At 55.1% G+C, this 25,251-nt stretch overlaps 2 protein-coding genes across 3 annotated transcripts; one reads left to right on the top strand and one right to left on the bottom strand.

Moving 5' to 3' along the window:
* Nucleotides 1–1,543: 1,543 nt before the first annotated feature.
* Nucleotides 1,544–11,642, top strand: GUCA1B (guanylate cyclase activator 1B). Of its 2 annotated transcripts, XM_023746313.1 has the most exons (5): nt 1,544–1,750; nt 8,650–8,799; nt 9,525–9,645; nt 10,266–10,428; nt 11,622–11,642. In XM_023746313.1, exons 1-4 carry the CDS (start codon nt 1,544–1,546, stop codon nt 10,391–10,393), a joined length of 606 nt encoding a protein of 201 aa, XP_023602081.1. In that variant the 3' UTR covers nt 10,394–10,428; nt 11,622–11,642. The 2 variants fall into 2 exon arrangements, with proteins under 2 accessions (XP_023602081.1, XP_023602080.1); XM_023746312.1 differs by lacking the exon at nt 11,622–11,642 and having other exon boundaries at nt 10,266–11,360.
* Nucleotides 11,643–13,878: 2,236 nt separating this feature from the next.
* On the bottom strand, nt 13,879–19,551 carry GUCA1A (guanylate cyclase activator 1A). Its single transcript, XM_006105246.3, has 4 exons — nt 18,906–19,551; nt 14,634–14,783; nt 14,292–14,385; nt 13,879–14,049 (listed from the first exon to the last, which is right to left on the bottom strand). The coding sequence occupies exons 1-4, from the start codon at nt 19,104–19,106 to the stop codon at nt 13,886–13,888; spliced, it is 609 nt and encodes a 202-aa protein (XP_006105308.1). The 5' UTR covers nt 19,107–19,551; the 3' UTR covers nt 13,879–13,885.
* Nucleotides 19,552–25,251: the final 5,700 nt, after the last annotated feature.

Raw genomic sequence — 25,251 nt, 5'->3', positions numbered from 1 at the left:
GGATACGTGAGCTGGAAGGAGAGGTGATGCTGTTCGGAATGTCTCGGAGCCGGGACAGAAGTGCCTGATAGCAAGGCCCAGGAAATGGCTCCTAAACCTGTGTGCATTGGAAGGACCTGGAGGGCTTAGGAAAACAGTTGGCTGGGCCCAACTGATTCGGTAGGCGAGGCTGAGGCCTGGGCATTTGCATGTCTAACAAGCTCCCAGATGCTGCAGCTGCGGGCGGACCTCAGCGATGGGAGGCCCGCATGGGAAGGAAGGAGAGCTTCTTGGAACTAAGGAGATGAGGACCTTTGAGGCCAGCGTGTGGGATGGTCAGCTCTCCACCTCAGGCTGTCCCTGAGCGATGCTTTGAGACACACGTGAAGTCACTAGTGAATAATGGCAACAAGGATGAGTACATGGAGGGGTACATGGCTTCGAAGGGACTGGCATTTTGAGGGGAAAAAGAGAAAGGGTGGAAGCAATGCTTAAGAGGAAGGAGGAGACTGGCCTTATTCTCCAGACCCTGAGGGGTGGGGGCTGCGGGAGGGAAACCCACCAGCACTTGGCAGGATGACAGGAAGTGCAGTTCCTACTTCAGGAATGGGGAGGAAGGTAGAACAACGGAGAGGTTAGGGACGCATGGAGGCAGGGAGCCATGAGCACCCAATGGGAGGCAGGCGGTGCTGCCCCGAAGACGGGCCGTCACTGGAATGACTCCCCCTAAAATCTAGAAAAATCAGTGCTGCAGGTTTTCTGATTTCTTGGAGGTATCATTTTTATATTGCATTAAAACAAGCATGAATATATAATTGACTCAAAAACAAATTTGCATACACCTTTAGTATAAAAGTAAGAGACTTCAGAGATATCTTAAGCCGCGCTCCCAGATCCTCCTCACGCGGAGAGAAAATAGCAAAGCCTCCAGGTCTTGGGTGAAGGGTGTTGGAGGGAAACATTTGTACTTTAAACTGGAAAGTGGGGAACTTCCAAGACTCAAGGGGGCGATCTGTATTCTGCCGGGGACTGAGTTAGCTTTGGGCTCAGCTGCTCACCTAGAGCCCTTCAAGTTGTAGGTGCTGCTGCTTCTCACTAGGCAGCATGGAGGGGCTGAGCCCAGGAGCCATGTCTCCCAGATGGGCCTCTCTGGGGCAGTGTGGTGCCCAACCAAAGGGACAGGGAGCGTGTGGGCCATGGAGGGTCTCAGCCTGTCTTCCCAACTGGTCTTCGCTCTCCCCTCCCCTCAGGTTCCTCCCCTTCTCGCTCTTCAGAATCTTCTGGGTGGCTTAGCTGAGTGGTTGACAATACGAAGAGGAGGGGTGCGGCTGGGGGAGCTTAGCAGGCTGGAGGGAATCTTCTAATGATCTTAGGACGCTTAGCTGGCCTGGTTCTGTCCACCTTGTCACCTGCGCCCTATACCGCCCATGAAGTTCAGTTGCCCGGGAGATGGTGAAGAGGCTGGCTAAGCTAAGGAAAGGGAGGGAGAGGGCCCTAACCTACGAATCAACCAGCAGCAGCCGGGAGGAGACAGACCCTTGCTCCCTGCCGTTCCGGGGCCAGGATGGGGCAGCAGTTCAGCTGGGAGGAGGCGGAGGCAGCCGGCGAGATGGACGTGGCGGAGCTCCAGGAGTGGTACAAGAAGTTCGTGGTGGAGTGCCCCAGCGGCACGCTCTTCATGCACGAGTTCAAGCGCTTCTTCAAGGTCACAGGCAATGAGGAGGCCACCCAGTACGTAGAGGGCATGTTTCGAGCCTTCGACAAGAACGGGGTAAGGCACCCTGAAGGGGGGACTGGTGGCCCGTCCACTTGGCCCATTTCTCATCCTTGTGCTCAAGGAACAGCCTCGCGGGGGCTCCCAGTTCCCAGTCCTCCTGCTCTTCCTCTCTCCACTCCCCTCACCTTTTCTGCCTCACTCTTTCTCCGAAACTCTCCTGCTCCCTCTCCCATCATTCTGTGCCTTCCCGTCTTCTCTCCCCTCCTCTCCATCTGCACTTTCGTCTGACTGTCCCTGTCTCCACTCCTGGTGCTGAAGGTGGGCTGGGCAGCGGGCACACTGTCCAGTCCTCTCTCTGTTTACAGCCAGGGCTTCGCAGCCTGAGGACCTAGTTTCCACCCCAACCCGAGCCCCTGTCACTCTAAAGATAAGGAGCAAGAGAGCTGCCCAAATGGGACGAGCGTGTTGGCACAGACCCAGAGCTCCTCCTCTGCTTCTGAGTCAGCAGCAAGCCGGTGAGGGCGTGAGCGGGTTTGTTACTTCAGATTAAATGATGAGAAAATGGGGGCAAAAGGAAGTGAATTCACCTGCCCACAATCATCTTACTCAGGGGTCCAGACTCCCAGACAAGTGTGCCTGCCTGGGAGGCAGTTTGTGTTTTATAAAGAGAGAAAATTATTTTTTAAAAAGCAGGTCCTATGTCACAAAACTTACTATCCTAAATGTGTCGCTCTTCCTTGTTCGTCTAAAAATTCAATATAACAATTCAGGAGCCAAAAGAGATTATTTAGCCATGGGCGTAATATAGCTGGGCCCCTTATGCCCCATCTGGTCTTACAAATTAGCATATACATTCATCAATTTCTTTTTCCTTTCTTTATAACTTTTATTTTGATAGGATTTCAAATTTAAGAGCAAGTTGGAGACATTACGCCCTTTATCCCTAAGTATTTCTGTGTTTCTTCTAAAAATGAGGTCATTCTTTTAAATAAGCTAATACAATTATTAAAATCAGGAAATTTTGCACTGATATAATTCTATTATCTAATTAACAATCCATATTCAAGTTTGGTCAATTTGTGCCGATAATGTCCTTCTATGCTTTTTTCCCTTTGGTGGTAGGGGGGTGATCACTCATTGCATTTACTTGTCCTGTCTCCTTACCCTTTAATTTGGAGCCTTTAATTTCAGCTTTTCTCTGTCTTGTTTGACCCTGACATTTTAGATTCAGGTTGTGCACTTCTAGCAGAAGCGCTGCAGAAGTGGCCTTTGTCCTCAGTGCCCGATGTCAGGGGGCAGGTGACGTTGGTCTGTCCCTTCCCTGGGGTTGCTGACTTCTCCATTTAGTTATGTGGTGCCTGCTGGGTTTCTCCAAGTTACTATTTTCCCTTTGTAATCAGTAAGCATCTTATAGAGCAGTGATGGCGAACCTTTTGAGCTCGGCGTGTCAGCATTTTGAAAAACCCTAACTTAACTCTGGTGTCGTGTCACATATAGAAATTTTTTTATATTTGCAACCATAGCAAAACAAAGACTTATATTTTTGATATTTATTTTATATATTTAAATGCCATTTAACAAAGAAAAATCAACCAAAAAAATGAGTTCGCGTGTCATAGGTTCACCATCACTGTAAATATAGAGGGTGCTTAAGACAAAGCAAATACCCTGTTGCTCATCCAATTTTCACCGATGGGGTTGGGCATCCGCTGTTGGTTTTCTAACTCCACCATCCCTTCTCGATGGACATTCCGCTGCAAGGAAGAGCTTCCCTAGGAGGTGTGCTAAGTGCCTCTGTCAGGGACTGAGCCTTCTTTCTCTCCTCTTCCCGCTTAGTCTCCAAGCCCACACCCAGCTCCACTTCCCAGCTTGGCACAATCTTTATATCAGGGAGTCTCATTTCTGGGCAAATTGGTCTGAGATTTCTGGGGCAAATAAAATCAAAAGAGCTCATAGATCTAGCTCACACGTCAAACCCTGGGGTGACAGAAATGGGTGTGGTGGAGACCAGCAGGGATGAAGAAAAGGGTTGAAGCTCAAATGTCACTTGGGACCCTTATGTAACATGCACTGGGGTCAGGGCTGGTGCACAGGTGCAACCACTTCAGGGAGAAACGGGGCAGATAATCCCAGAGCCGATCACACACCTGTCACTTCTGCTCCTGCCGCTTGAGTAGACAGGTGTTTCCATCATCCTGGGCTTCTGGGGTAATTAAGGCTGACGAGGGGAGGGCAGTGCACAGGGATGAGATTAGTCCCAGCCGGAAGCTTCCCAGAAAGGGCCCTGGGGTTGCCGGTAGCCTCACCGGGAGACCATTTGTCTGAAAGGGGCTCCTCTAGAACATGCCTCTTGTGGGCAAGAGGTTGGGGGAGGAAGGACCTCTACCCTCAAGGTTCTTCTGGCCGGTCTAACCGTCAAATAGACAGGAGACAGATTAGCAAGAGAAAATAAGCAAATTTAATTCCTCCTCTGGGAACCCCACATACAGGGGAGCCAGAGACCCCGCATGCATGGGCACCGGAGGTTCAGAGACAAAGGGAATGCGGGAACAAGACATCCTGAGCTGGGGATGAGCTAAGGTGCCTTGGGGGCTCACAGGGTCATTGCAGGGTAAGAAGAGCAGATGTTCAGGAAATCGCAATTCGTCCGGCGGTACAGATAGCTCAGAAGAGGTTATCACTGGTAATCAATTATGGACAAGGCCCCAAATTCCAGTTCTTCTAGGTAGTCAAGGGAGGGGCAGACATTTCTGTAGGGCCCACATGCAATGGATACTACTCAGCAATAAAAAGTTGCCTTCAGCCCTAGCCGGGTTGGGTCAGTGGATAGAGCATCAGCCTGCAGACCAAAGAGTCCCAGGTTCAATTCCAGTCAAGGGCATATACTTTGGTTGCAGTCTTCTCCCTGCCTGGGCCCTGGCTGGGGCTCGTGCAGGAGGCAACCAATCAATGTGTTTCTCTCACATCGATGTTTCTCTCTGTCCTTCCCGCTCTCTTCCACTCTCTCTAAAAATCAATGGAAAAATATCCTTGGGTGGGGATTAAAAAAATAATAAATGACATAAAAATAACTGGAATTATAAGGAAAAAAAAAGTTGCCTTCAGCCCAGCTGGTGCAGGTCAGTAGTTGAGCATCCACCTATGAACCAGGAGGTCACGGTTTGATTCCGTTCAGGGCACATGCCTGGGTTGTGGGCTTGATGCCCAGTGTGGGGCGTGTAGGAAGCAGCCAATCAATGATTCTCTCTCATCATTGATGTTTCTATCTCTCTCTCCTTCTCCTATCTTCTCTGAAATCAATTTTAAAAAATGTATTTTTAAAAAAGCCAATCTTGAAGGATTGCATACCATATGATTCTAACTCTATACCATTCCCCAAGTGATACTGTTACAGTGATGGGGAACAGATCAGTGTTTGCCAGATGTCACGATTGGGCGAAGAACATGACTATTAACAGGTAACAAGTGAGTTTGTGTTGAGAATTACTCATATCTACGAATGTGATAAAAATTTCATAAAACTCTACACCTACAGCCCGGCTGGTGTGGCTCAAGTTGTTGAGCGGCAACCCACGAACCAGGAGGTCACAGTTCAATTCCTGGTCAGGACACATGCTAGGGTTTTAGGCTTGATCCACAGTAGGAGGCAGCCAATCAGTGATTCTCTCTCATCATTAATGTTTCTATCTCCTTCTCCCTTTCTCTCTCTGAAATCAATTTTAAAAAATACATATTTTAAAAAAATTTTTTTGGAAATTAAAAACCCAAAAAACAAAAAACTATACACCTACAGAAACAGTACACTAAAGACGAGTGGGGGGGGGGGGTGGGGACAAACAGCCACTGCTAAGGATCTACCCCAAAGAAGCCACCGGAGATGTTAGAGAAATACGAGTGTACAAAGATGCTCATCGTGTGGTGTAAAACATTAAACCCACGTTCAGAAAGAGGGGGTGTCCAGGGCACCTCAGAAAATGAAAGGTATGATTTTAAATAATTTTGAAGAATGGGACATCTATAATAATGAAAGGGTAATATGCTAATTAGATTGGACCTCCTTCCATATGACCAGGGGTCCTCAAACTACAGCCCGCGGGCCACATGCAAATACAAATATTGTATTTGTTCCCGTTTTGTTTTTTTACTTCAAAATAAGATATGTGCAGTGTGCATAGGAATTTGTTCATAGTTTTTTTTAAAACTATAGTCCAGCCCTCCAACGGTCTGAGGGACAGTGAACTGGCCCCCTGTTTAAAAAGTTTGAGGACCCCTGCTGACCTTCCGGATGAAACCGGGGTTGCGAGGGAAGCCCGGATCCCAGGTGCCTGCCGGTGGCTGGAGGGAAGCCCAGGTCCCGGGTGCCAGAGGAAAGCTGGTGCCAGTAGCAGGGGGAAGGAAGGCCTACTCTTGCATGAATTTCATGCATCAGGCCTCTAGTTTTAAAATAAAAATCCAGGAACTGAAACTATACCTACAGTCTGATCTCAATTATGTAGTACACAGTGGGGGGAGGGGGGACCAGAAGAACTATATAAAAGATACAGAATAAACACTTCAGGTGCTGAGATGGGCTCCTTTTGTTTTCTTCTTGGTTTATTCAGAGGCTTTTATGCTGTTTTCCCCATTTCCTGCCGTGTTCTCCTGTTGCTCACTTCTTGCTCACCCAGGCACCCCCATCTGGGGCTGGGACTCCGGGTGGCCTGACCCAATGAGACAGAGGTGCTCTGGGCCGGCAGCACCATTTCTGATTACACAGTCATGGGAATGAGACACTCCTGGGGAGCTGATGACTCAGGTGTTTGATTTGGAGAGTGTGGTCCCCGCCCTGAAATACGCCCCGTGAAGCTCAGCCTGAGACCCGGGCCCCACTGACCCGCTGCAGCCACCACCAGCAGCCTCTCCCCTCACACTCCTCCGGAGTCACAGCAGGTTCCCCAGCCTCTTGCTCACTGCTGTTGGAATCATCGTTGCCATCACATTTCTGCTGGGGGAAAGTTCGGTTTCCTGCTCAGGGTCACCTCGGAAGTGACCTGTGCCCTCCTCCTTCCGCTGGCCCCTTAGCACCTGAGCTCTATCTCCCGCTTCCTGGGTGGGGGTGGGGTGCAGGCCTATCCTTCAGTGTCAAGTCCACGTGGGCCTAGGTGAGCAGGGCTGCACGGCCAGTCCCCTTTCCCCCAGGCACCAAGTGAATGAAAGTGCAAAAGAAATTTTCAATGTGAGCACAGCTTTCTAATCTTTCAAAACTACCTTGGTCTCAAATTCAGCTTCAGTTGATCATTTATTCATTGATTCATAAATATATTTTTTAATATATTCTTATTGATTTCAGAGAGAAAGGGAGAGGGAGAGAGAGAAACATCAATGATGAGAGAAAATCAATTGGCTGCCTCCTGCACGCCCCCTACTGGGGACTGAGCCCACAACCTGGGCTTGTGCCCTTGGCCAGAATCAAACCTGGGACCCTTTAGTCTGCAGGCCGACGCTCCATCCACTGAGTCAAACCAGCTAGGGCAGTGGTTCTCAACCTTCCTAATGCCGCGACCCTTTAATACAGTTCCTCATGTTGTGGTGACCCCCAACCATAAAATTATTTTCGTTGCTACTTCATAACTATAATTTTGCTACTGTTATGAATCGTAATGTAAATATCTGATATGCAGGATGTATTTTCATTGTTACAAATTGAACATAATTAAAGCATAGTGATCAATCACAAAAACAATATGTAATTATATGTGTTTTCCGATGGTCTTAGGCGACCCCTGTGAAAGGGTCGTTCGACCCCCAAAGGGTCGTGACCCACAGGTTGAGAACCACTGAGCTAGGGCATCCTATCTAATAATATGGGAATATGCTAATTGATCCTCATGCTGTCATAAAGATGGCAGCACCCACAGCCAATAAGGAGGGAATATGCTAATTGACCACCCTGCCCTCAAAGATGGTGGTGCCCACAGCCAATAAGGAGGGAATATGCTAATTGACTGTCCCACCCTCAAAAGATGGCAGCGCCCACAGCCAATAAGGAGGGAATATGCTAATTGACCATCCTGCCCTCAAAGATGGCGGCACCCACAGCCACAAGATGGCAGCGCCCAGTCCCCTCAGCCCCACTGGGGTGGCAGGCATGTGGCAAGGCCAGGCCCGCCCTGGCCACTCCGCGCGCCTGCCTCCAGAGTCCCCCAGTCCCCTCAGCCCCCCAGCCACCCAGGGCCAGCCCGAGGCACAGGCAAGCCTTGAATGGTAGCTACCCAGCCGCCCAGGGCTGCCTGAGGCTCAGGTAACCAGGGCCGGCCAAGTCTTGCGCTGCCGGCAGTGGCAGCAGCAGAGATGTGATGGGGCATCACCTTCCCCTGATCGCCGGGTTGCCTCCTGCCCCTGAGGGCTCCCGGACTGTGAGAGGGGGCAGGCCGAGCTGAGGGACCCCCTTCCCCCCCAGTGCATGAATTTTCATGCACTGGCCTCTGGTTTGTAAATATTTTTGAGATCCTGACTCTGCAGAAATGGCAATGTGCTAGGCATGGAAGAGAAACAAAAGCAATGTAACCCCTCTCTTGTTTCCAGAGCACACATTAGCTAGGGAACGAGGCTTACTTAGGAAGCAATTGGTGCCAATGCCAGAGTAAGTCCCAAACTGCACAGAATAGGAGGCAGGTGCTGTGAATGTGAGAGGAGGGAGGGATCACTGGCTGAAGTGGTCTGAGAAGGAAGGCTTCCTAGAGGAGGGGACCTTTGAGCTGCGCCTTGAAGAACAGGTAGGACTGGGTGATCATGGAGAGGAAAGGATGCCAGCGTGGAGAACAGCATGAGCAAAGGTGCAGAGGCCAAATGTATTGCAAGGACGAGGCAAAGCCCTGAGCTTGTGGCAGTGGATGGTCCAGAGTAGGTGCCCACCTGTGCCCTGGAGGTGGGCAGTGGACCAGGCGGGCTCACAGCTCCCACTCCCAAAGCAGGACAACACCATCGACTTCCTGGAGTACGTGGCAGCCCTGAACCTGGTGCTGAGGGGCACCCTGGAGCACAAGCTGAAGTGGACCTTCAAGATCTATGACAAGGACCGCAACGGCTGCATCGACCGCCCGGAGCTGCTCGACATTGTAGAGGTCAGTGCCTGCCCCCTGGTGGTCAGTGTGCATCATAGTGACCGGTCGTTCCGCTGTTCGGTCGATTTGCATATTACCCTTTTATCATATAGGATTCTCTTTTCCTCTCTGAATCTCCATTTTCCTGCGTAAAGTAGTGTCGAGATCATCACAGTGCCATCCACATCCCTCATTAGAGGGCTTTTGTTTTTTTTAAGACTTGTGTTTTGTGCTTTTGGAGTTTTTTGGTGGTTTTTTCTTTTTTTAATCCTCATGCTTTTATTGATTTTAGAGAGAGGGGAACAGAGAGAGACAAGAGAGAGAGAAACGTTGATGTGAACGTGAAACATGGATGTGCTGCTTCCCGCACGTGCCCAGACTGGGTATCTAACCCACAACCTGGGCACGCGCCTGCCCTGTCAGTGCCCCGGAGGGAGGATGCTCCAGCCAGCTGAGCCACACCCGCCAGGGCTCATTAGAGGTTTTGGGTTTCATCTTTGGGGCTCACGATGGAACCACAGGTGGCATCGGGGTGGGGCGGCATGTGCGGTCAGGATCCCCGGTTGCCAGTAGGCCAGTGGGACCCGGAGGCACATCAGTGTTGGTTTGGACCTGGGTCCTGTGGGCCTCGGATGGACGCACAGCTGGGGAGCAGCGCTGGGGAAAGGGTGCGGGCACGTGGGTTGGGGGAGGGGCAGGGTTTGTAGGGCCGCCCACCCGCTTATGCCTCTGGGCTTCCTCCACAGGCGATTTACAAGCTGAAGAAAGCCTGCAGGGTGGAGGGGGAGGCCGGGCAGCAGGGCCAGCTGCTCACGCCCGAGGAGGTCGTGGACCGGATCTTCCTCCTGGTGGATACGAACGGAGACGGTAGGAGGGGCAGAGGTGGTGGCCCACCCGTAGCGCCCCCACTTCCTGGCCGTGTGACCTGGGCAGACCCCTCCACCTCTCAACTGGTGTCCTCATCTGCGAGCTGGGTGTGCAGAGGACGCCAGGAAACAGCAAAGGGTGTCTCTAGCCCATGACGTTTGTAAGAGCCAGTAAGACTCCTATGGAGTGGCTGGTGGAGGCCGGGCCAGCGAGAGGGTGGGAGCTTTGGAGACGGGCAGACGGATGGTAGGATGGCACGTGATCTCTCAGCCTGGTCTGGAAGCAGGTGATAATGGCCGGGAGGACTAAGTGTGTAATAAAGCCCAAGGCTGTGCAGGGAGGCAGCTGTTGGGAACACGCCCAGAAGAGCCCTCCAGACCATGCCCAGGGCTCCACGGGCAAAGGAACACTTCAGTCCATTCGCGAAGAAGTCCCTTTAGGAAGCCTGGAAGGTTCCAGGAGAACCTGGAGCATCCCAGGCGCTGGGCTTAGGCTCCTGTGTGAGAGCTGCAGGCCCCCTGGGGAGAAGACCTCTCCTCTGCCCCTCCTCTCCTCTCCCCTGCCCCCTGCCCCGTCTCTCCCCGTCTTCCGCAGGCCCATCTCTCCCGCCCCTCTCTCAGGCCAGCTGTCTCTGAATGAGTTCATCGAAGGTGCCCGCCGGGACCAGTGGGTGATGAAGATGCTGCAGATGGACGTGAACCCCGGCGGCTGGATCTCCCAGCAGAGGCGGAGAAGTGCCATGTTCTGAGTCCACAGGCCCCTCCCAGACTCCAGGCTCAGCAGGTGTCCGGAGCAGTTCAGGGGGAGGGGGGTGCTGGCTCAGCCCCCTCATGCCCAATGCCCACTCAGCTTACCCCCTTCAGCTGCTCCTGGGCTGGGCAATGATGAGGCTCCCACAAATTCCTACAGGGTTCTTAGCTGGAAGCAGGGCACATGGAGGGGTGGGGTCCCACAGGCCACACTAACAATGAGAATGCCTAGGAGGTAGGGCCTGAAAGTGTTGAGTCTGAAGAAAAGACGCATCTGCTGTGTGTGATGGGGGGGTAATTACGTCCCCCCAGATCCTGAGGCATGTTCACAGAGGGCGCTCACCTCCTCCCCAGTTGCCCGCACCTGGGTGCCCGCGGGGAAACTGGGCGAGGCAGGCTGGGCTCTCCCGCCCTCAGAGGGTCCGCCGCGCTGCTCCCTCAGCCCCCGCTGCACCCCACCCCTCTGCTCCCCTCCCTACCCCTGGTGCCCACGCTTGCCTCTCCACCGCCCTCCCCAGCATGGCCCTTCCATGATTCCCATGATTCCCAGCCACAAGCCCAGCACGTCTCCTTAGCGAAGGGAGACACCTTCCCTGCCTCTGGGGAGAACTGGGGGCCTGACGACCTGGGTTCTAGGTCAGGCTTTGCCTCCACCTGCTATGTGACCCCGATGGCCATTTCTCCTCTGGACCTCGGTTACCTGGTCTGCACCGTGAGCGGGACTGGACTAGACCCGCAGTTTTCAGATGATTATTCTTTAGATTTTGAATTACTTTTGTTATACAAATTCTGTGCACAACCCCGATGTAGAAACTAGATTAAAAGGGAGGCGCTCTGGCTGAAGGGGGCTGAGCGACTCAGACCCCTCCCACCGCTGGAGCCAGAGGCACCTCTGAGAACGCGAGGCTGGTCAGTGTTACCCAGCGTTACCCACCTAAAGGGGGACCTGGAGACATGCTTGCTTTACCGTGAAGAGGTATGTCTTTATGCTGATGCACGAAAAATAAAACCAACCTGCTGAACCTGTGGTTTCGTAGGTCTGATATTCATATAAAGGCTCCTATAGAAATAAATGTTAGGTGAAAAATGGCTGATTTAAAAAAAGTAATAATCCAGGTGGGACACAGATAGGCCCCAAGTCATGAAGGTGGTGTGTGGATGACGATGGGGAACGTCCTTATTCTGTCCAGATACCCTCCCAGCTCTGACCTCAGGGTTTCCCAGCAGGCAGCCACCAGAGAACAGAAGTGCCAGCTCCCAGTGTTTCCAGGCTGCCCTGCATTGACCATCCCTCCACGTCCGTGCTCAGGCCCTGGCTGGCTTCCAAGGGATGGACAGGATGGGTGTGAGCAAAATGCACCCTCTCACCGCCCCCCAGGGGGCTCTACAGCCAGGGGCTTCACTCCCCTCTCTCCCTTTTCTCCCTCCCGCTGCATTTTATAACTCCATGCACCCCCCCGCCCCCCCTTCTCTTTTTTTTTACAGCGAAGTGAAGACTCAAAGCCCAGAAGAGAGAGCATCTTGAAAATGAGCACAACTGCTTCAGCCTGTCTCTCCCAGGTCCTCAGACAGGTTTTCCTAAAGTTGGGGTGCCCACAGAATGGGCAGGAGGCCCACCTGGAACAGGTTGCCCCACTTCCCAACTGATGCCAGGTGTCCTGCAGCAGGAGAGACGGACGGGAGACCAGGGATGGCCCGGCTGCCTCAGTGAGTCACAGAGCTGTGGGGCCCAGGCCGCAGGCCGGAATGCCACCAAGTAGCCAGCAAGGAAGTAGGAGGCTTGCATGGTCACTTCTGAGTAAATATGGATTTCCTCTGGATAATCGAGGACTTTCTATACCACCTCACCCTCCTTCACTGCTTTGGCCAACATCCGACTCAAGCATCCCTTCCCACGGGTGTGAACGCGCGCATGTGTGGCTGTCATTTGGTCATGATTTGGATCTGCACTCGCATCCAAACACTCTATCCTCATCACTGTAACCTCTTGAAGGAGGTGTTTCCCCTCCCTCCCCCCACAACTGGGGCTCTTGGAGATGCTCCCTAAAAATGGATATGATGACCCCTTATTGTTTCAAATTTGGTAAAATGTAAATCCTAAGAGACACCCCCAATTTACACCTAAGAAAACTCCTCCCCATGTCACACGGCCCCCACATGGGACACAAACACATCACAGAGCATGCACCCTCCAACCTCCCCCACACATCACCTTCTCCACATGCAAACCCAACTCCTCTCTCACGTTCACAGTCAGGGGCCACCTCTGTGAGGCTGTCTCTGAGTCCAACTCACTCACAGTTTCCTGTGCCCCTGCAGGAGTCCATTCATAGCTTCCCTTAGCATATCTATACTAATAAAAGGCTAATATGCAAATGGTCGTCACATCGTGACGTATAACAACTGATCAGCAGGGACCTGAGGCTGCGTGACACCTGACCGGGGCGGGGGACCTCAGGCCGTGCCCCCTGCCTGACGGGGCTTGACGGGGGTGGGGCCGGCCGGGTCTGGGTCTCCTGTGATTTTGAAGCACGTGCGGGTGGGCAGGGGCTAGACTCTGGGTTCCGCGGGCGCCCCAGACTCTGACAGGAGGGAGATTTTCATATACATTTTACTAATTTTCTTTCATCTCTGACACTTCCATTATAGAGAAAGAGCAAATAGCAATATTAAAATATTTCCTCTAATTAATTCCCTTTTAATGTGAATGAATTTCATGCAGCAGGCCACTGGTTTTATTATAACGAACTTAGCCTGTGAGTTCCTTGAAGATGAGAAGGCTCCTCTTCCCTGCACATCTAACATCTAGCCTTAGCACATAGTAGGTGCTCAATAAATGCTTGTGGAGTGGGAGGGGCAAATCCATGCCAAGCACACGGGACGGCTCGGTGGTCCTGGGGCTCCTTGCAGCACCAGGATGGAGGCTGCGGCCACAGTTCCCTGGAGGGCTCCATCAGATCAGCCTCCGGGCCTCCATGTCTAGTGAGGGGGAAGCTGGGGCGGGGGGGGGGGAGGTCGGGGTGCCAGACGGGGAGAGGGCTGCCGGGTGCCCCAGCAGGAAGCAGTCACCACCAGCTGAGTCACACAGAGGTTCAGCAACTGTGCTTCACCGTCCCCACCTCCGGCCCCCACCCTGGCCCTGAGCTACCACCGTGCAGCCCAGCGCGGGGAGCTGAGCCCTGAGTTCGGTAGACTATCTAGTACAGGGGTCCTCAAACTTTTTAAACAGGGGGGCAGTTCACTGTCCCTCAGACCGTTGGAGGGCCAGACTATAGTTTAAAAAAAACCTATGAACAAATTCCTATGCACACTGCACATATCTTATTTTGAAGTAAAAAAACAAAACGGGAACAAATACAATATTTGTATTTGCATGTGGCCCGCGGGCCGTAGTTTGAAGACCCCTGAGTATAAAAACAACAATGGCGACACCAGCACCGCCACCAGCACCGCCACACACCCCGCCACACGCAGAAGCATCTGGGGGCCGTTCAGCCGGCTGCCTCGGCCGCCCCGCCCCCGGCCCCCTCCTGGTCCTGCTCCCCGTTCTGGAGCCTGCGCACAATGCTGGTGAGGTCCAGGCTCCGCGTCAGCGTGTCCAGGAGCATCCGGTCCTTCTGGACGCCCTCCATGAACTCCTCCAGGGACAGCTCCCCTGGCGGCCAGAAAGGGAGTCACGGGGAGGAGGGCTTGTCTCCTTGGCAGCATTGCACGGGGGCCCAGAGCTGGAGTCTCTCGAGGGCACAAGGCCACTGCTGGGGACGCAGCGGTGAGGGGGGAAGGCAAAGGAGCCAGAGAGCAAGGTCTGGTCCAGGAATCCCTCACACCCGGGTCTGTGGCTGGGACCCTCCACCCTGGGCCCCCCTCCCCGGGGGACCCCTGCCCCGGCCTCCTCACCATCCCCGTTGACATCGATCCTGGAGAACACGGTGTCGGTGAACTCCTCCGCACTCATGGTCGAGTCGCTGCAGGGGTTAATGGCTCGGATGGCCTGGGGGGAGGAAGAAGTGAGAGGGCCCCTCCTGACTCAGCCTCGCTGGTGTGGGGGCTGCAGTGGGGAGTGGAGGCAGAGCTGGGACTCAGGAGGAAACTGAGGCCCAGAGAGGGGAAGGAACGTGAGGGTCAGAGCTGCCACCGGGACCCTCCCTTCCATCCTGTCCCCTGCAGGGATGACAGCTCTGCCCACTGAAGACCCAAACCCGTCTAAGCCCCAGGCCGGCCCTCTGCACCTGGAGTTACCCGGATGATGGTGAGCAGCTCGTCGCGGTCGATGCATCCGTTGCCATCCACGTCGTAGAGCTTGAAGTACCAGCGCAGCTTCTGCTCCACCTTCCCCTTGAGGACCAGGCTGAGCGCCGCCACGTACTCCATGAAGTCGATGTAGCCGTCCTGGGCGGGGAGGCCGCCTTGAGCCCTCTCCCACCCCTCCCTCGACCCTCCCCCTTGGTGCCCACCCCCTCTGTCCTGGCCGCCCAGAGCCCGCCGGCCGCCCCAGAGGCTTCGGTCCACTCTGACAAGCTACCCCCGGCTGGGCTGCGAGTGGCACTTGGTTGTAGCTGTCACTGCTGCTTCCCTGTGCTTCTCAGACTCGAGCCCTTCCGGCGGCTTGTGGGTGGGGAAGAGACATGAATTCCCAGGGGTGGGTGGGGGCTGGGTGAGCTTCTCCCAGCTCGGTGAGGGCAGGAGGTAGATGTGGAGGCGAAGGTTCAAACCGCGCTTTTTCCTTCTGTGAGAATCCTGATGGTACCTGCCTCTGTGGGATCGTCGTGGGGTTACAGGAGTACATGTATGGACACTCACCGCCTGGCACGGAGTGAGCGCTCAGGGAATGCTAGCTGTCATTATCACCACTACTAGAAAGAGACCGCCGTGCTGTCAGGAGGTGTGTCCGGCAGCAACACATCCGACAGGGCGTTGTGGGTCACAGGACAGCAGCACCCACTCTGCTGGGCCCAGGGCAGGGGGTTGGGGGGGGGCTTGGGTGGCTTCCTGAGGGAGCCGCGGCTCTCATCGGCTCTTGGAGAGGTTGGCCATGGGGGGAGGGGATGGCACAGACATTCCTGCAGGACATTTCTTTAGGGTCCCCCGCGTGTTCACCTGCTGACCGTCTGCCGGCCCTGCCAGTCCTACCAAGTTCTCTGTCCCCCTCCCCCCAAACCGAGTGAGGCTGGCGAGGGAAGCCTATCTCACAGGCAGGCTGCGCCCGGTAAGGGCGGGAGCGCTGGGTCAGAGCACATGGACTCGGGGTCCAGCCCCCACTCCTCCGCTCACAGCCAGGACTCGGGGTCCAGGCAGTCGCTGAGAAGCATGAGGAACTCTTTCACAGGCAGAGCTGCCTCGTTGGGTAGTGAGCTCCCTGCCACTGGAGTGCGCAAGCAGAAGCTAGAGCAGTTACTAGGGATGTGGCAGGAGCTGGGCCGGACAGCCTCTGAGACCCGGCTCTGTGCTGGCCTTTGGCCGTAGGCGAGGCCTTAGCCACGGTGAGCCTCAGCGAGGACTGTGATCACAGTGAACATCCGTGTGCTGCCCGGTGTCCCAGGGCTTTTGCACATGCCTTAGCCCCTGGGGTGCTCGCCCACCCACCTCCCAGGACCGCTGTGGAGCGAGGCCAGAGGCTCGGAAACACTGAGGAGGCTTCCTCTGCGGGGACTTGAGGTGAGGGTGCCTTTGCTTTTCGTTTTTACCTCTCCGTGTTGTTGGACACTTTACAACGTGCTGTATGACTTGTGCAATTTGTTGTTGTTTAATGGCTACAAAGGATCGATGGAGGATCAATGGAAAGACATGGGCTTTGCTTTCAGAAAGCCCTAACCGCGTGGTAGGAGAGGGGTGACCTCCCATGAGCACAGCACGCGGCCGCCTGGAGGCGCAGTGTCCTCGCTCTGAGGCGGCAGTGGCGGTGTGCACGCTCCCAGACCGTGCGGGGGCTGCATCAGAATGACATCCAACAAGCTCGCTGCTTCTTAGTGCTTCCTGCGCTGAGCGTTCTACTCGTTTCGCTCATTTAACCTCACAACCGCTCCCCGGAGCTGGGAGTTTTGTCCCCGTTTTCAGCTGAGAAAGCTGAGGCTGAGAGAGGTTAGGCCGCACAGCCAGGGGGTGACAAGTGCTTGCCTGGAACCTGGGCCTCCTCGTCCCACCCGGCGCTCAGACGCGGGCATGGAAAATTCACGCTGGTTTGGACGCACCGGTGTGACTGCCGGGCCCAGCCAAGCCCTCGAAAAACTTTGAAACAAGCAAGGCCTATGTGTGTGTCCCGGGTCACACTCCCCCTCACTCTGCTATACCCCCAACCTGCTCTCCCAGCACAGCACCCTCCCCCAACTCAGGGGCCGGAAGACACTTTCTGTAAAGGGCCCGATGGCAAATATTTCCGTTCTGACAAAAGGTAGCCGCGTGGGTGTGGTGTGTTCATCTGTAAATGTAGGCCCGCGGGCCACTGCTTGCACACCCAGCTCTAACTCCCCTCTGTATCAGTGTCCCAGCCACCCTGCTCGCCTGCTCTGTACTCGGGACAATGGGACTCAGACCATTGGTGTCCATGAGGCACTTGAGACATTACAAGATGCTCTTCACGTAAATAACTATGTTTTTAAATGAATGTTAGTGTGAAATATAAAACAAGCCATAAACTCGTGAGTTCGCATACATCCCTTCACTCAGATAACAAATCCCTACGAAGTACCCACTGCGCCCCAGGCACTGATTTTAAACACTCCCTGCCCTCACGGAGCTCACATTCCGGCGGGGAGACAGACATAAGCAGAGTGGCTAAATGCTGCTCAATATCATGCGTTCGAAGACAAGACGTGCTCTGGGGTGGGACTGGGAAATGCAGGGGTGGGGCTGCTCCCAGTAAAATAGGGTTTGAAGCAGGAGGTCAGGTCAGGGCAGGAGACATCTGAGCAGAGACCGGTAGCAGGGGAAGGTGTGAGCCAAGCAGCACCAAACCCTAAAGTGGGGGGGGTTGGTGGCATAATCGAGGAAGTCAGGTTTGGGACAGACCAGGTGGCGGTTGCATGTGACAAGGATTAAAGAGAGGGCATATGCATGACTCGGGTTGGCGGGTTGCCCCTGCCTGGTGTCGTACGTGGGATTTTAGAGGGTCCTTATGGAGACATGTCTTACCCCAAAGGATTTCCTTAGTACGTGGGAAGCTGAGCTATTTGGGGGCACTGGGTGTGGGTATTGAGGCTCTTCCCCGCCCGCTCAGGAATCACGGCTGCTTCTGGGAGAGTTGGGAGGCCCAGCATCCTGATGCCACCCCTCAGGTCTCCATGCCCCAGGCTCCCGTACTCTGCTCCCTTGCGCCCCCTTCAGGAGACCCCTCATGATGCTGCCCTTGAGGCTGGGACTCAAAGCTCATAATCTGCTTTGGCCCCTTGACCCCAGATATTAGCGAGTTTTAAATAGCTCTGAGCCCAGCTTTCCCTAGAAGCCCCGCCTACATTGGTGTTCGGCTCTCTGGGTGGTGAGAGGAGCTGGGAGAGCTCCGGGCAGCCTCTCCCCAGGGTGCGGTGGACACAGGGCAGGGCATCCTCGCATCTCACCTTTCCAGCGATCACTAGCAGGTGGGGACCAGCCAGGGTGGGAAGACCCGCTCTGGGTTCTCCCACCACTACATCCTGACTGAATTGCTCCAAATAAATGCAAGATTTGCTATTGAAAACTAACAAACATTCTAACTAACGCTCCGACGTCCGTGGCAGATACAGGTGACTAAGCTGAGGCTGAGGGGCAGAGAATGGGTTCAAGGTCACCCAGCTGATGAAAACTAGGGGCCCAGACTCACGGTGCCTAACTCCTTTGTCAGTGTGCCCTCTAGCTCATCCGGAAGGCTTCACCCAATGCGTCCAGGTGGTTCCTTGAGGAGACGTACAAGTTGACTCACTTGAGAAAGGGAACTGGGGTCACTGGGTATTTTGGAGTTGGAGTGGCCTGGATTCCCCAGTGGCCAGCAACCCTGCCTGTCCCCAGGCCTAATGTCCACAGTCCATCACGGGTGACCCCAGTAATGTGGGCCTGCCCATCCCAGACCAGCCGGGGGTTGGACCCTCCTCACCCTGCTCTCTACTCCCCGCCCCTCTTCTGCAACCTTGTGAGCCTCTGTGCAAAATCACCGCATGCAGCATCAAGCACTTAGTAGGTGCTCAGTGACTGTCTGGGAAGTGTTCACACTTGTTCTGGAGTAAATCTGAATGTGCGTGTGGGAGGCAAAGGAAGCCATTCAGCTCCGTCTGCGAGGACCCTAACCTGGGACCTGTCTGCCTTCCCCTGGGGAGCCAGGGCAGGGATGGTCCGCGCCCTTCCGCACCCAGTGCCTGGCTCTCAGTAGGTGCTCAGCGAGTGTGAGACCAATGTCCCTAACGTGGGCATTCAACCTCCCAGGTAAACAAAGACCTGTATAAATGAAGCCCTCCTCAGCAGACCCTGCTGTTCTCACATCTGCCCCCCGCCCCCCAACCCCGATTGGGGCTCCCTCCATCACCCCACACCCAAGCCCCTGCTCACTTTGTTGAAGTCAAAGGTCTCAAACATCTGCTCCACATACTGGCTGGTCGACGGGCTCAGGTTCTTGAGGCCAAAGAACTGGCGGAACTCGTAGAGGGTGAGCTGGCCCGAGGGGCACTCGGTCATGAACTTCTTGTACCACTGGTGGCACTCGGTGCTGCTCAGCTCTTCCACCGACTTACCCTCCATCACGTTGCCCATCGTCCAGGCCTGCGGAGGCGGACGCCTGAGATGGACCAGCCCTGTGCCCCACTCGCCCTGCACAGGGCGGCTTGGCTTTTCAGACCTGGGCCCTCCTGGCTCACAGGCCTAAATCCTGCAGATCTGAACAAGGCAGGAGCTGATGAACCGGTTCAGGGGAATGTCAGGAGGAGGTGAGCAAGCCCACACCCAATCCCGGAGATGCCAGAGAACCAGGTACAAGCCCCCATAAGTCCTTGCCGGCTGCTCCCGGGGGAGAGGAGTGAAAATAGAACAGGCCTTGGAGGAGGGAGGCCCAGGATTACAGCCATGAGCTGGAGATGAGAGGATTTCCTTACCCAGTGGGCAGTCTCCTTATCCCTTCTTACCGGACAGAGCGGTGCCAGCCGGCAGCTCTTCTGATCCTGTGACCTCCACTCCCTTCCCGCCCTCTTTTGGGTGGGCTCCTCCCTCGGACACGGAGTGGAGGTACAATGAAATAGAGCGGTTCCCCCCCAGAGCTGGGCCCACTGGGGGCTCTTGACAGGGCTGCTGCGTACAGTTACCAGGCTGTGCACTGTGCTTGGCCTCACAACTGAGGGGTTCCAGTCCCTGCATGATAGCTCACAGGTGAGAGCACTTGCGTGATGCAGACTGTGGGCTTCAAGCCGAGTCGGAAGCAGCCAGTGGAGGGAACGCCCTCCTACAATACCCTGCACAGCGTTTATGGCCATGCACACACACTCACCGCTCCTGTCCTGGCCACACTGTCATGTTCCCGGAGGCTGCATCTTCCCATCCTGGGAGGCTCGAATTCAGCCCTGCATCTGACACCATCACCTCCCAGTGGCCTGGGGAGTGTGTGTGCGTGAGCGAGAGGCGGGCACACGCATGCATGGGTGAGCTGCTACCTGCTGGTCCTGGGAAGCTCCCAGGCCAAGCCGCAGGGCCCATCTGTGCAGCAACAGCGTTCTCTGACCCTAGTGGGATGTTCTCTGGCCATAGACTAACAGCGGTTCATTATGGAGCCAGCACCCAGGTGCGCTTAAGCTGGATGCTGCCGGGAAAGGCCGGCTCTGCCCCTCCCCGACTTGCCCCTCCTCTACTCGGGGACCATGCCTGTCCCCTACCTCAGCCAGAGGGAACCAGCACCCACATTTCTGCTTCCCCAGCAGCACTTGGACCGTGTCCAGGTTGGGCACTGGTGCACCAGCACAGAAGTGTTTTTTACACGTGAGGAAGGGGTGCCTTGTGGGGGTGGTTTGTTACCTCAGCTAATCTACCCTCTCCTGGCTGATACAACAAAGACTGTCATTTTAAATACTGCACAGGCCAGCCAGTGTGGCTCAGTGGTTGAGTGTCAACCTATGAACCAGGAGGTCACAGTTCAATTCCCGGTCAGGGCACATGCCCAGGATGCGGACTTGATCCTCAGTGTGGGGTGTGCAGGAGGCAGGCGATCAATGTTTCTCTCTCATCATTGATGTTTCTATCTCTCTCTCCCTCTCCCTGCCTCACTGAAATTAATAAAAAATATATTTTTAAATAAATAAAGAAATACTACTCAAATGTCACGAGTCTTTCTAGCAGCGCCAGGCCTGCCGAGCTCCTCTCGGGACCCCCAGCTGCGTGCCTGGCCCTCCCACGCTGCCAGGCTGCAAGGAGAGGATTCTTTGTTCCAGGTGCAAAGCACTGTTTCTTCAGAATGAAGGAAGGTTTTTATATTCACGTGTATGTATGTAAATGCACTTATATGTACATAAATGTATAATGTAACTATATAATGACATCAGTATACTTACATGTGAATTAACTTATATAAGTGGTATGCAATCTATGTTACATATAACATATATTATATATCAGAGTACATGCATAATATCTCAGAATTGTCCAGGTGATGCTATAGTAACAAACCACGCTACAACCTCAGTGGCTTAAAGCATCACAACTTTATTTCTTGTTCAAACTATTTGCTGGGTGACCTTGAGCAAATGCCTTAACTGCTCTGGGCCTGTTTCATTCTTAAAATGGAGATAAGGGTGCCCACCTCACAGGGCTGGTAAGAGGATTGAGTGAATTAAAATTAATAAATGACAAGCATTTAGAACCGGGTCTGGCAAAGAGTAAGGGCCCCTTATTGCGGTCGCTGTATTATTTCGTATCTGTTACGGGGGTGGCGTGTTGTTGACTTAGGATCTAGGTGCCGTGACATTGCATCTTGGGCACAGCAGTGTCCCCGGATGACAGCCAACCTGTCATCTTGTCCCTTTAATCCCATCAACCATGGCCCTGCGCTGTGTGTGTGGGGACAGACATCCACCTGCGGTCGGGCTCCAGAGAAGGTAGAGGCCTCATTAAAACCTCCTTAGATTCAGCCCCGTTCCCCCCTCCCCGCCCCCTTGCCTGCCTCTCCTACAAGAAGCTGGAAAAGAGAATTGTTTTCTTAGCCTCTTTGGCAGCTAATGTGGCCACATGACATGGTTCAGCCAAAGGAATGTAAGGGAAGGTCTGCCATGGTTTTCTGGGAAAACGTTGCTTTCTTGATAAGAAGTGATAACGAAGCAGCTGGTGCTGCCTGCCCTCCCCCTACTTTTCGCCTGAATGTGAGTGCGATGCCTGGACTGCAGCCGCCTTCTTGGGACCATGAGGCTATCAGCAGAGGGAAAGGCCACGAAACCCAGAGATGTCAACCTTGGCTGTTGAGCGGCTGAGCCCATGGCCATAACCACTGCCTCTGCACAGCTCTGGTTGTGTTTGGAAAAGAACCCCCTCTTCATTTAAACAAAAACAAACTCGAACCCTCAGAGGCAGTGTGAGAATGAAGGCACCAGGAAGATGGCGGTTCTCATGCAGTTTTGTGTAAGAATGTCAGGCTGTGGCTCCTGGGAACGGACAGAAGGGAGGGCCAGGGGCCTGCAGGTCAGCTCAGAGGTGCGCCCAGCTCTGTCCAGGACGGACAGTCACCACCTTCCCACCGCAGGACACCCACTGTCGGCATCCACAGGCTGTGCCCTCTGCCTGGGCGAGGAAAGGGGTCCCGAGGGGTGGGGACCTGTGCCCCCAGACCAGCAGCCCTTCCTCAGGTGAACACCCCCTTTCAGCAGCTCAGGACGCGTAGAAACCAGCAGAGCAAGACCCTGGCACCTGGGGAGGGCTCTTCCTTCTCCACCAAGAAGCTTCAGGTGGAATGCACCAAAGCGCTCCCGGCAAACCAGAGACTGGAGGGCTGCTTCGCTGCCTCTGCTCCTGGGGCATCTGCCAGGTATTACAGCTTCTCCCTCCTCAGTGGCCCCTCTCAGTCCCACTCTCCTTTCCCCCCAAAGACATGGACGCCAAGTCAGGGGGCCCTGGCACTCATTCACGGGCCCCAGGAGAGGGAGTGCAGGAAGAGAGGCCTCATGGCTTCCCAGGAGGCTTTGTCTGCAGGAATCCCCCCGGGACAGAGGCCATACCAGAGGGGGAGGACCCACCTGGCAGAATGGCGCCAAGGAGGGACAGGTGGGCAGTGCCGGAGGGGAAGCCAGGCCGGGAAGAGACTGGAGGGGCCCCAAACCCGGGCCTGACGATCCCCCTCCCAGGCTGCCGGCCCACCTACTCGCCTCCCACACGGAAACACAGCAGAACCCGGAGCACCAGCTCTGCCTCCTGGGACCATCCCCCCCAAGACCCACTGGGACCCTGGTCGATTCTTTAAAAGGTTCCTGGAACCTTCGTGGAGGCTGCTCTACCAAGGTGAACCTCCAGGGGGAGACCATTCTTCAGGGGACGGAGGCGGCGTCCGTTAAGGGAGTGAAGATGCTGGCCTCGCCCCCACTGCCCCCGCGGCTGTCGGGTCTGGGCGGACAGAGATGGTTCTTGTTCATCTTTGTGGCCCGGGGACCCAGGTGGCACCAGGTGTTCAGCAGGTGGACGATCGAGTGGCTGGAGGCTGAAGACTAACTTGTATCTATCTCTGCTTCTTTTCCAAATCCCACTACAATGGAAATAAATGCATTTTTGCCCGGCCGGCGTGGCTCAATGGTTGAGCGTTGACCTATGAACCAGGAGGTCACGGTTTGATTCCTGGTCAGGGCACATGCCCGGGTTGCAGGCTCAGTCCCCAGTAAAAATAATAATAAGTGCATTTTTTTAAAGCTACACACCCACAGAGGGTGGGGTGGGGAGGAAGACAGCCGATTAGAGGCTCTAATAAAATTGTGGAAAACAGGAGGCAGATGGACAAGCGGTAACTGATCAGAGTGCAGAAAGTTGAGACTTAAATGCTCTCAAGGAGCAGAGGACGTGGAGGTTGGCACAGTCACAAAGCCCATGCATCCCTGCCTCAGGAGGCTCAGGAGGGGGTGCAGAAGGTGCCCCGAAGGCTGGGGTGCAGGACCTGGGGCGGGTATTAGAGGACAAGAGGGAAGTTAGTGGAAGGAGCCACGGCCTCCCTGGTGCCCTCCACCAGGCGGCAGAGCAGGCATCTGCCCCTCCTGACCCCGGCCGAAGGTTATGCTCAGGAAGAGAGAGGGCTGTTCTGAAAACTGGGGCGTTAAGGGAAGAGTCAGACACACCCCCCTCTCCAGCTCCTTCCCATGCTGGCTCCCCAAACACCCACAACCAGGCAGGAGAGACCTGGTACAGACGCCAAAGGGCCTGCTTGCAGCCCGGACCACCAGACAGCAGAGGAACCCCCTAAGGTGAGAGAGAGCCTGCAGCAAACAGAAGAACCTGGGTCCCAGGAGGGCCTCCTGCCTCCTTACCATCTCCTTCTCGGAGAAAGACACCCGGGCAGCCTGGCCAGCACTGGCTGCTTGTCGGAGTCCCTGGACACCCTGTCCTGCTATCCCACACCCGCCCAACCGCCTGTGCTCTGGAAGTATGCGCCACTGAATACGCCATGCCACCTAGAATGGGACGGGACTCCTAGAAATGAATCCGGTTGGATTCGCTCAGGGTGTGCTGGTGACTAACAACGGACTCTCTGGGAAAAAGAAACGCCACTTTGCAGGTGTTTGCTGGTTTCAGGGTGTAAATACTCCCACAGCCAATTTCCAGCTGCCAACAGGAGTCGTTGATCGCGGAGTTGGGAGGAGAGGCCCACAGTTGGCTCTCACGGGCTGGTCAGAGCGGGCCTCAGCCCCCACCATTCACCTTCCCTGGCAGTGACCAGGGACTCACTCAGCCCTCTGCCATGGGTCACATACCCTCTGCCTTCATCGCTTTTCTCCATGATCCGTGGGCCACGGGCCTAACCGACCTGGGAGGCAGCTCCCCTGGACCAGCGGAGAGACAGGAAGTCCATCCCCACCAGCAAAGGGGAGTCAGAAGCAGCGGTTTCATACAAAGCGAGGCCCCTGGGGACTGGCTCGCTCCCCATCGCGTCCTGTTTTCCACTGGCTGCTGCCCCTGCGGTGAGAGGCCTCAGGAGGGAGCTGGGCATGGTCAGCCCCTGCGTCTCGTCCTTGTCCTTGGAGAGGCTGCCCGGCCGGGACCCTGGGGCCAGGTGTGACCAGCACGGGCTTTGCTTGGGACTTGGGCTCTGAAAGGAGCTGAGGGGTCTTCTCAGGGTGAGGGGACGAAGAATCAAGTCCTTCCAGTCTTCAGACCCCTCTGGACATAACCTTGCCGTGAAGCGCCCCCATGGCCTCAGTTTACCCACTCACAGACACACATTCAGATGCCAGGGAAAGCAAGAACAAACTTTAATGGCTGCCAAGAAGAGACTCCCCTTACCAGTGCTGACAGTGGGCATGGCACAGCTGTCCCAGCCCAGGCACGGTCCACCGCCGCCCGGGTGCGCAGCCCTCCCCTCCAGGACCGGGGATCCTGGGCGAGGGGGCAGGTGGGGGCCTCTGGCTGGCACAGGGCTAGGCGTGCCACAGAATCGCGTTAACAGGAGGCATGTCTAAGCGCTTGCGGGTATGGTCCGTGTCCCGGCGGTACAGGTAGCCACACGTCGGCTTCTGCATGGTGCGGAAGGGGCTCAGGGTGTTGGGGTACTGGGAGGTGTAGAAATTGAAGGTGAGCTTGTCCTGGTTCTGGCCGCTGAGGTCCACCACCACCGGCATGTAAGCTGCGGCCAGGGTCTGCTCGCGCTCCTTCTTCCATGACCGGGACAGCGGAGGCCACGCCAGGGCACACCTTCCCCTTCTTGCCTAACGGTGCCGTGGGCCCACAGCTG

The sequence above is a fragment of the Myotis lucifugus genome, unplaced genomic scaffold (assembly GCF_000147115.1).
Source record: "Myotis lucifugus unplaced genomic scaffold, Myoluc2.0 scaffold_653, whole genome shotgun sequence".
Taxonomy (NCBI): domain Eukaryota; kingdom Metazoa; phylum Chordata; class Mammalia; order Chiroptera; family Vespertilionidae; genus Myotis; species Myotis lucifugus.
Note: the sequence above shows the minus strand (reverse complement) of the source record. Positions and strands in the feature narration are given on the sequence as shown.